Source organism: Camellia sinensis, chromosome 5 (genome assembly GCF_055761805.1).
Source record: "Camellia sinensis isolate YWXY chromosome 5, ASM5576180v1, whole genome shotgun sequence".
In the NCBI taxonomy this organism is placed as follows: domain Eukaryota; kingdom Viridiplantae; phylum Streptophyta; class Magnoliopsida; order Ericales; family Theaceae; genus Camellia; species Camellia sinensis.
The window spans coordinates 47,432,749-47,443,668 of NC_138965.1; the positions used below are offsets into that span (position 1 = coordinate 47,432,749).

Below are 10,920 nucleotides of genomic sequence, written 5' to 3' on the forward strand. Positions count from 1 at the left end.
ATTTTCCTTTCACTCCAAACCGTGTTTGCCCTTCATAGAAGTCATTTTGATAAACACATGATACTCGACTTCATATTCTCGATCTCTTCTTCGGACATCCGCGCAACTCTTTTGGTGGCTCTGTGTAGTTTTCAATCTCTGTTGAATCAATTTCACATTTTTAGTTGTTTCTTGCACCAGTTTCTATCCCAACAAAGGTTTGTCTCCAACCTCGGCCCAACATATCAAAGAACGACATTTTCTCCCATACAAAGCTTTATAAGAAGCCATGTCGATACTCAAATGGTAATTATTGTTATACACAAACTCGGCCAATAGTAAATAGGCCTCCCAGCTGCTTTGGAAATCTAGAGCACACATTTTGAGCATATCTTCCAAAGTTTGTATTGTTCTTTCTAATTGGACGTCTGTCTATGGGTGATATGCACTGCTCAATTTTAACTCAGCTCCCAAAGCTTGTTGTAAGCTCTGCTAGAATCTTGAAGTGAACTTAGGATCTCTGTCAGACACAATAGATACTGGCATACCTTACAATCTCATTCACATACATGTTAGCCAACTTATCCTCATTATAGAAAGTTTTGATAGGTAAGAAATGTACAGATTTAGTCAAACGGTCGACAATTACCCAAATAGAGTCTATACCTTGAGAAGAGTGAGGCAATCCCACAATGAAGTCTATGGTAATATGCTCCTATTTCTATTCCAGTATTGGAAGCGGCTGGAGTAATCCAGCGGGTCGTTGATGTTCGGCTCTAACTTGTTGGCAATGCAAACTTTGGCCACAAAGTTAGCAATACTTTGCTTCATCCTGGGCCACCAGAAGTTTTGCTTCAAATCTTTGTACATCTTTGTATTTCCCGAATGCATAGCAAATTTTGAACTGTGAACCTCGACCATGACTTGTTTTCTTAAATCCAGACAGTCCAGCACATAAAGTCTACTCTGAAATTTTAATACATTGTTCTCTGACACAAATCCCTGTTTTGGTTTTGATTTAATCTCATCAAAAATTTTCTTCAAGAACTCATCTTCAAGTTGTTTCTCTTTAATCTCTTCAATAATTGTAGGTTGAGTAGAAATAACGGCTAAGATCCCGCCCTGTTCACGAAACACAATTTCAATTTCATTTCTTTCTAGGTCGCATATCAAATCCTTCTGACCTGACAAATTCCCAATAGATTTTTTGCTCAAAGCATCTACAACAATATTGGCTTTCCCCAGATGGCACAAAATTTGTAAGTCATAGTCCTTTATCAATTCTAGCCATCTTTTCTGTCTCATGTTCAGTTTTTTTTAGGTAAAAAAATATTTCAAGCTTTTATGATTAGTATATACCTCACAGGTCACTCCATACAGATAATGGCGCCAAATCTTTAATGCAAAAACCACAACTGCTAATTCAAGGTCATGAGTTAGGTAATTCTTTTCATGTGGGCAAAGTTGCCGAGAGCATAGGCAGTTACCTTCCCATTTTGCATTAATACACATCCCAAGCCTTTGTAGGAAGCATCACTAAAAATCTGAAACCCATCGGTTCCGTTGGGCAATGTTAGAATTGGTGCATTTATTAATCTAGTCTTTAACTCTAGGAAGGCTGATTCCCGCTGATCAGTCCAATCAAATGGCATGTTTTTCTATGTCAACTGTGCTAATGGCATGACAAGTTTTGAAAAATCTTTCACAAATCTGCGATAGTAACCTGCAAGTTCCAAAAAGCTTCAGATTTCTAACACTTTGGTTGGTCTTGGCCAGTCTACAATGGCCTCAATTTTTTGTGGGTCCATTGATATGCCGTCTTTGTTGATTATATGTCCCAAAAATGCTACGCTGTCAAGCCAAAATTCACATTTGGAAAATTTCGCTTATAACTTCTTTTCTCTCAAAATCTGTAAAGCAGTTCTCAGATGATTTTCATGTTCTTCCCTGCCTTTGGAGTAAATCAGAATATTATCAATAAATACAACGATAAATTCATCAAGAAATTGTTTAAACATCCTATTCATTAAGTCCATAAATGCTGCAGGTGCATTAATTACCCCAAACGGCATTACCAGAAACTCGTAGTGTCCTCATCCAGTTCGGAAAACGGTTTTCTCAATGTCTTCTGCCTTAACTTTCAATTGATGATAGCCCGATCTAAGGTCAATTTTAGAAAGCACTTGGGCTCCCTAGAGTTGGTCAAACAAATCATCTATTCGGGGTAATGGGTATTTGTTTTTCACGGTTTCTTTGTTCAGCTCCCATAGTCAATACACAGCCTCAAAGATCCATTTTTCTTTTGACAAATAAAACTGGAGCACCCCACGGTGAAGTGCTCGGGCATATAAACCTCTTGTCTAACAGTTCTTGAAGTTGAGTTTTCAATTATTTTAATTCAGAAGTTGACATTCTATATGGGGTTTTGGAAATTGGTTGTGTTCGAGGTACTACATTAATGGTGAATTCAATCTCTCTATCAATCAAGTTCCCTAGCAATTCATTCGGAAACACATCGAGAAATTCAAAAACAATAGAAATGGTTTCCACATTAGGACTATCAAAAGTCTCAGTCAAAACACAACACATATAACCCCTACATCCCTTCCTAAGTAATTTAATAGCTTTTATGGTAGAAATCAAGTATAGGGGAGGAACTACCCCATTCCCAGCAAACACAAACTTCGGTAACCCAGGTGGACAAAATAAAACAGATTTATTCACACAGTCAATAGATGTGAAGTACTTCATTAACCACTCCATACTTGTAGACTCGACTTTCTTCGCGCCCCCCCTTTCGGAGAGCTCGAATTGGTCCTACAGTTCGGACTCCTGTCACGGTTCTGAATCTAATCTTACAAAGTGCAATGTGAGACTGATAAACACTAAAGAGTCCAACTCCGGCAAATCGTTTTGGAAAATTGATTTTGAATCAAAAAGAGCCAAAAATGGACTGTTTTGCGAGATTATAGAGTCACCACCTAAATATTTTATTTTTGGAAAATTTAGAAAACCTTGACTCGTGCCAAAGGCCACGTATCCGTCATCACCAAAGTTGCCTCGACTCGGGAGCTTGGGTATGAGAGGGGAAGGTCCTGAAATGAGTACCCCCGCTCGCCCGATGAAAGATCAACCTCTACTAAGCATGATATGTTGTTTTATAAACACACATGTTCTTATTCCGGTTATTAGCTACCTTTACTATGTGACGCACACATACAAGTATAGACTAAATCGCAAGAATTAGAACGAATTCAACTCATGTTTGCTTTCGAAAATGGTTTGAAATTGCCACGCTCAGGTGGGCTAAAACACGGATTTGCCACCCACAAGTGGGCTTAAAACATGATTTGCCACTTTGTAAAGTGGGCATAAAACTCACAATCATCGAATTGTTCCAATTCAAGTAACAAAGCCTTCATTTATAGGCATTCATGCAGTTAATCATATAAGCAAATAGCCTCATGGAAAGCATGCTAAGTATGGCAACACTCACACTTATGCAAGTATGCTAAAGCGTAAAACTTACAGTGTACTCCAAGCCAAAACAAAAGCTAGTTAGAAATATGTATGATTCTAACTATGTTAAAATGCCTAATGCAACACATGCATTAATGCAATTAATAGGCTCGACTATTTAATCATGGTATATGATACAATTTGAACAACATGTGATAAACACGTATTCAAAGAAGTGTATTGAAATACAATGCAGTTTGAATGATGCACTGAGCCTCGGTGAATGCAAGACAAATGAATGATGCAAACATGCAAGCATAAGGTATGCTAATTGAAACGTGCCCTAATCTAACCATCGAAAGTGGTTAAATAAAAGGGAGAAAGACGTGGGGTTGGAAGACATGCAAATACACACACATGCACATTTATTACAACATTATGCCCTCTCGAAGGAGGGTCCGAATGAATAAGCTAAGATAGACTAAGCTAAGTTAATTATTACAAAAAAACTAATTAACTATTCTAGCTAATTAATTATTACAACACAATTGAATAACTAGCTATATTAAGCTAATTAAAAATATTACAAAATGAATTGAATGATTAGCTACGCTGACTAACTAGTAAAGCGATTTAAATAAAGCAAGTAAATGGCCTCGGAGGCGAGGGAGACATGCATGCTCGGTTGGCTTCTTCCCGAAAATCCATCGCCTTACCATCGGATGCCTCTGTTTGCACTCATTTGATCTTGGAAAATTGCACCAACTTCCAGACTGCCTTTGCTCCAAAACAGGAACACTTTTGCACAAAAATTGATTGGTGGCCAGTCGGCCACAGAAGGTGGTTGTCGGCTACCTTAACTGCCCGGTCGGCTACTTCAAGTGGCCGGTCGGCCACCCCTTTTTGCTACAACAGAGAGCAACAGAGGCAAATCAATGCATTTTTCAAGAAATGTGTGTATTGCCACTTTTCTTATCATTTCTCAAGTTCAAAGGAGTATGGCACTTGGCTCTCAGGCCACCAACGAAGCATTTTCATGCATGATGGCCAAAGAACCAAGCTCGTACAAGCTTAATGAATGCACAAATAAGACTCTTAGGACCACCACCCTATCATGCATGATCAAGGGTGATGGTGACCAAGAAAAGTGGCACGTTTCATCACTTTGAGTATGAAACGCCCCATTTTTCTTGTGTTTGGATTAACGTCCGATCCAAACACATGCAATGCAACACAACATGCTTAACTTGCTCAAGTTTTACTTGTCATGTTTTGTTTACACATTTTACATTACTGAATCATTCTTTAACCGGTTAAGTCCAAGGTGAGTGTCCTCTAATGAGAGAGGGGTCAACCAAAGGATGACTTAAGACATAAGAGATATCATGCCGTTGGTTAGTAGAAACCCTCAAAAGAGGATTAAAACCATTGAGCACAAGCTCTATCTCAAGCTTAAAAACAACCTTAAGGTTAACCAACCCTCAAAATAAATGGAAAAATGAAGAAATGAGGGAGGTTGCAGATATTTCAGTGCTGAAATGGGATGAAAAATGATACTACAACATGAAAGCAACTCATGCACAACATATTCAAAAGCCAAAAACACTAAACTAGTGAAGAGCACTACACTAGAGGCATGCAATACCAAGCTCAATTGACCAAACCAGCTCTGAACAGAGTTAAAACATGCCAAAATAGTGGCTAAAACATGCTGAAATTGAGGCACAAAAGGCTAGAAAAACATGCTCACATGTTAGCCCGCAAGCAAGACTCAAGACACAACTCTCAAAAACAATGAAAGAGTGGAATGAGTGAGAGTGTGACAGAGCTATATACACTGAAATCACATGTAAAATGATGCTACAATATACAATCATTTCAAGCAAAACATGTTAGAGACCTTAAAACACTAAGCTAGTGAAGACATTTGCACTATAACCATGCAAGACAAGGCTTCTATGACCAAGACAACTCAAAAAAGAGTTAAATCATGCCAAATCAGAGCCTAAAACATGCTGAGATCAAGTCACAAAAAGGTAGAAAAACATGCTCACATGTTAGGCTATCTACACTTGCAAACAAGACACAAGGAGGGGAGGCCATCCCCTCATATTTTGGACCTTAAAACCAAGTTTCTACCATTGAAATTTCCCTAGAATTTAGTTGTTAAAAGAGGCCAAAAAAGTTGTTCCAAAAAGCTTTGAAAGATGGTACAAAAGGCTTTACAAGCCAAAGAGCAAGAAGATGAGACAATAACCTAACTCAACAAGACTTAAACCACCATTTTGAAACCTTAAAAACAGAGTTTTTTATGGTTGAAAACCAGGTCAAAATAGTGTAAAAAGATGGCCAAGCAATTGATTAAAACAAAGCTTAAATGAGGTAAGCCTTATACCTTTGAAGCATAGCATTTAAATAACCACAATTCTAAGCTAAAACTAGCCTTAGGAGCTCAAACCAAGTCTCAAAGAACCTCAGCTCTAAGATGAAGATGTTTGGTCAAGGGTCTTAGTGCAAATGTGTAGAGAATTCTCACTTTCAAGCACAAAATAGGGAGAAAGAGGATTCTAGAGAGAGAGAGAGAGAGGAAATTTGCTCACAAAATTTTCTAACCCCTCAAATAGGGGAGAGACCCCCCATTATATAGAAAAACAAGCCAAAGGCTTGTATTCATCCCTCCATACACGTGTATGGAGATAAACATCAGTGAACAACAGCTGGCACAGTTGGCAAATAAATATCTGACAAATGAGAAAAATGGCCGTCGGCCATCATCAGTGGCCGACCGGCCATCAATGTAGCTGATCGGCCATCAACATAGCCGACCAGCGGCCGGCAGGCACAACTCATGGCCGGCAGGCTAAAGGGATGGCTGACAGGTCACCCTCTCCTCTAGAAGTGAAGCAACAAGCTCTTGGTCCACAACCAAGCACAAAACAAATAAAATTAGAGCCTCCAAGGCAAGGCGCTCAGCCGAGACCTTCAGGGACTCAAAACGAACACGAGTGAGCACAATCATCGGGTGTTCAAATGATGACGTCCAAGTCTTGAGGATGGTCAAAAATGGGGTGTCTATAATACCCAATATGCAGTCAAAATGATCAATTCCCAAAGGCAATAAATTTACATATAATGTCATGCCACAAATCACAATGTCACATGCTGGATAAACATATACGCATACCATAGAACCTCCAGATGGTGTAGATACAGATAACAAATAATTTATAGGTTCTAGTGGTCTAGTAAGTTTTCGAGAGAAAGCATGCGATACGAAAGAATGTGTAGAACCAGAATCTATTAGTACACATGCATTTTAAGCACAAATAGGGAGTATACCTGACACCACAACTTCGATGTTCTACATATCACCAGGCACTAGTGCAAAAACTCGGCCTTGTCTCAAGGTTTCTTTCCTAGTGTTAGCTCTTGTATTTGTTCTAGCTGCAGAAGCGGATCCGGCTGAACTTGCTGCAGAATGGTTGGCATTATTAGATCTAAGTGGGCAATCTCTCACTACATGGTCTGTCTTGTTGCATCGTGAACAAGCATCAGATGCACGGTAACTTACACCCCTATGTTTCCTTCAACATATAGAACAAATTGGTATAAACCCACTGCTCTAACTTGAGCTACTTGTAGATCTCGCGTCTTGCTTTTTGTTTACAAAAGAACAGCCCTTTCTGAAACCGTACCCAAACCTTTTACCCATCAATTCTGTTGTTGGCACTTTAGCTTGTTTCTTTGCTACCAGATTAGCTTATGCCATCAATGCACTGTAAAGTACATCCACCTATGTAGGTAGCTGCAGGACACGTACCTGATCAAATACATCCAAATCCAATCCACCCTCAAATTTCTGAGCTTTCTTGTAGTCCGTATCCACCATATGAGGAGCAAATCGAGCTAGTTCAGTGAATTTAGCCTCATATTCGGCTACAGACATGTTGCCTTGCTTGAGTTCTTGGAATTCATAAACCTTTTTGCCCCGAAAGCACTGAGGAAAGTACTTGTCATAGAAGATCTCATTGAATTGAGCCTCTGTCATGTTTCCATTACTATTTCGGATCAACAACCACCATCTTCGAGCTTTATTTTTTAGATCATAAGTGGCCAAGAGAACCCTCTAAATCTCAAAACAGGGAAATATTTCAAATAATTTTTCCATCTCGAGTAAACATGTCTCTGCCTTTAATGGTTCAATACTACCCAAGAAAGTCCGCAGTTTCATCTTCATGAACTTCTGGGTTAGATTTATGATGTCATCGTTATCCGGTTTAGCTTGGACCGAAAGAGGCGGAGGTTGTTATCTTTGTTACTGTCTCATAGATTCAGTTAGGGCTTTGAGTATTTGTTCCATTTGGCTCATGCGAGCCTCTGAGGATTCTGCTGTATAGTCACTTCTTGTATTTTCCATTTGTTGTAGGTAAACAGAGCACTTATAAACATAGGAAAATAGTTCTTTTCATAATGTTCAGAGCATTCAGTTCCAATTCTTTGGTGTCAATTTCAAGTATTCATGTCCAGATTTAGTTTTCACATCTACAGAAATAAATACACACTTACACATGCAGATGAAATGTCCCTAATTCTTTTCTAGGACATCTTATAGTTCATATGGACTTGTGTGTGCGGTATAACTCGTGCTCTGATACTACTCTGTCATGACCCAAACCTGCCCCTATAGGTTTAGCATCATAACCGACCAGTAATCCTTGGATTACAAAAGGCCTCTGAACAGTTTATCACATATTAAGGGGCTACATAAGCAAATATATAAAACATACATAGTCCATTGAGTTGTGCTGATGTACATGGGATAGAATTTTCAAAAACTTGTATGTGTACATGTGACGTCATAGATATGGTAGTCTTATGTCACCCATTTACACAAATACAGTCAAAAGGGGACTTAGCCCAAAGTAAAAGTAAACAGAAAACTTGTTCATATACTAAAAGAAAACAACTCTTACACATTCACAAACCGTGACCAAATGACTTTCGGAACCTTTTCGAGAGGCACAACGGTTAGCCGACAAAACAAGCTCCAAGAAATCATCATTGAGCCTGGTCACGCGCCTGATCACCTACGTATATAATATGAGTAGTGAGCGGAAGCTCAGTGAATAACAATAGAGTAAAGGGTTTTAATTGAATGATGTCCCATATCAGATTCAGAAATCAGAATTTATATCAGAAACAAATTCATAGTCATATATAGAAATCAAAGTTCGTGTTTAATCATACGTGGTACATCCATTAGCGTTAACAGAACATATACAAACAGATATAGATAGATACAGAACAGATGGTGGTTATGTATAATCAGTTCCGCAAAGGAACCTCCAGATCTGAGTAACAGATAACTGATATGTTGAGCTCCATAATTGAGCCTTCGGTATGGGTAACAAATAATAGACATATTAAGTTCCATGATGGAACCTGTTATACCGGGTAACAGCTAACATATATCATATAATGCTAAGGATGCCACGAATACATTGTCAGAATTGGACAATCATTCATTGTCCAGAACTTATCATTTCTGAAAACAGATCTTAATTCAACATACAGAAAATAAATAAAGTTGAACATAGCTTTACTAAGTTATTACTCACAAATGGCTCCGAAAGTAGATAGATAGAGCAAAAAAATCAGATTGCTTACAGTGCGTGACCTACACAAACATAACAGATACACAGATTGAAACAAACAGTCGTATAGCACTTAACTCATTGCGTTTTGTTCTTAGTGTGTCTACGTCTTATCTTCATTATTTTATCTTATTCATGGCTTAGGAATGACTAGGATAAAATGGAGATGCCAAAATGAGTTTCAAAACACTTAGTTATTTTTGCTGAAAATAGAGTCCATGCTCGAGTGCAACTTCTTTCACTCGAGCAGAGGGTCAAAAATAAAGGTGGTCGCTGGAGCGCAACTTTCTTCAATCTAGCAGTCTGTAAACTCTGTAAAAGTACTGGTAGTGTGATTTTTCTGCTCGACGCTTGCTTAACGGTTGCTCGAGCGTGAGACTGAGGTCTTCGCTTAAGCATTACTCTTGTCGTTTGAGCGGTCTGCAAAATGTGTAAACTTTTGGGAGCATGCATTTTACGTTCGAGGCAACTTTTGGTTGCTCGAGTAGAAGTGCAAAATCAAGAGTGGTCGCTCAAGTGCAGGTTTTGTCGCTTGAGTAAAGAGGCAGAATTCTAGAATTTCCAGATTGATATTCTATGTCCAAAACTCAAATTCAAAGTTGCAAAACACAACCTTTGGGCCCCAAAACTTGATAAAACACTTGTAAACTTATGAGACATCATGAATTAAGGTTCATTACACAAAATCAAGGCCCAAAAGCAAGTGCGTTCTTCAAAATCAAACTTGAACTAGATGTATACATAACATGCATGTGTTGTCAAGAACTTTAGCCTTCAAAAACATGTACAAATGGAGTGTTAAAGTTCAAAACCACAATGAGCTCCGATAATTGAACAAAAAAAGGTCCTTGCATATGAGAATTTGTTGAAATCAAAACTCAAAATCCATGAAATGCCCATGTATGTATGAAATGTTCATCTTCTCTACTTTACTAGCTCATTTCTTGCATAATTAAACTTAATCCCCTAGAATTCATGTTCTAGATATCGTAATTATGTAATCTAAGTGTTGAATCCTTACCTCAACTTCTCAATTAAGCTCTAGTTGGTGAATTCACTAAGGCTCCAAACCAATTCCCTTGAATTTTCTAGCAATTTCTTCCAAGCTCAAGTTTTGATGTCAACCCTCTTGGTCTCCTCTTCCTTTCTCTCTCATGTTTTGTTTCTTGAAGGCACAAAGATGATGAAGAAAAGATGACTTAAGTGGTATGTATAGGCCTTTTATAGGCTTGCTTAGGAAATTAATTAAACTTAACTTAAGCTAAGCAAATTGACATTAATTATTCTAATTTAAATTGGTCCGAATCGAATTTCAATCAACTCTACCATAAAATTCTAAAAATTCCAAATAATACATAAACCAAGTCAATTTCTTGATTGAACGTCGATAAGGCCTTCAATTTGTAGAACAAAACATAAGCACAAACATATATTCCTGCAACAGACATATATTAACACAAATAATGTCATACGCATGCAATTAATTCAGAATTTCATCTTAATTAGTCATTAGACATAATTAATCATGGTTTATCAGCTAATCATAGGTCAGGGTTATTACAGCGTGAACGGTGAAACTCTCAGAGTACTTCCTCTCGATAAGACTCCAGCACGAAAAGACAGTCACGGTATCTAACACTCGAGTCGGGATACACATTTAGGGCTTTCTCTACCTTTCCACTAGTGATCCCGGAGGGTTTCTATCTCAAGATCACTCTTTTGTGCTTCTATCACTCGGTTCACAAGTGTAGGTTGTGCAACTACCGAAAACAAGACTGCAGACTTAATGGACTCTTCAAGATACAAGTCAAACTCACCAATGGCACCT

The 10,920-nt window shown here is 38.3% G+C and overlaps 1 protein-coding gene across 1 annotated transcript; it reads right to left on the bottom strand.

The window, feature by feature from the left end:
- Window positions 1-678: 678 nt before the first annotated feature.
- LOC145791389 (uncharacterized) lies at window positions 679-1,284 on the bottom strand. Its single transcript, XM_082871741.1, has one exon. It carries the CDS (start codon window positions 1,282-1,284, stop codon window positions 679-681), a length of 606 nt encoding a protein of 201 aa, XP_082727867.1.
- Window positions 1,285-10,920: the final 9,636 nt, after the last annotated feature.

Bases quoted from the DNA above. Each gene is read 5' to 3' on its own strand.
- LOC145791389 (XM_082871741.1), bottom strand. From the start codon at position 1,284: ATGAGACAGAAAAGATGGCTAGAATTGATAAAGGACTATGACTTACAA.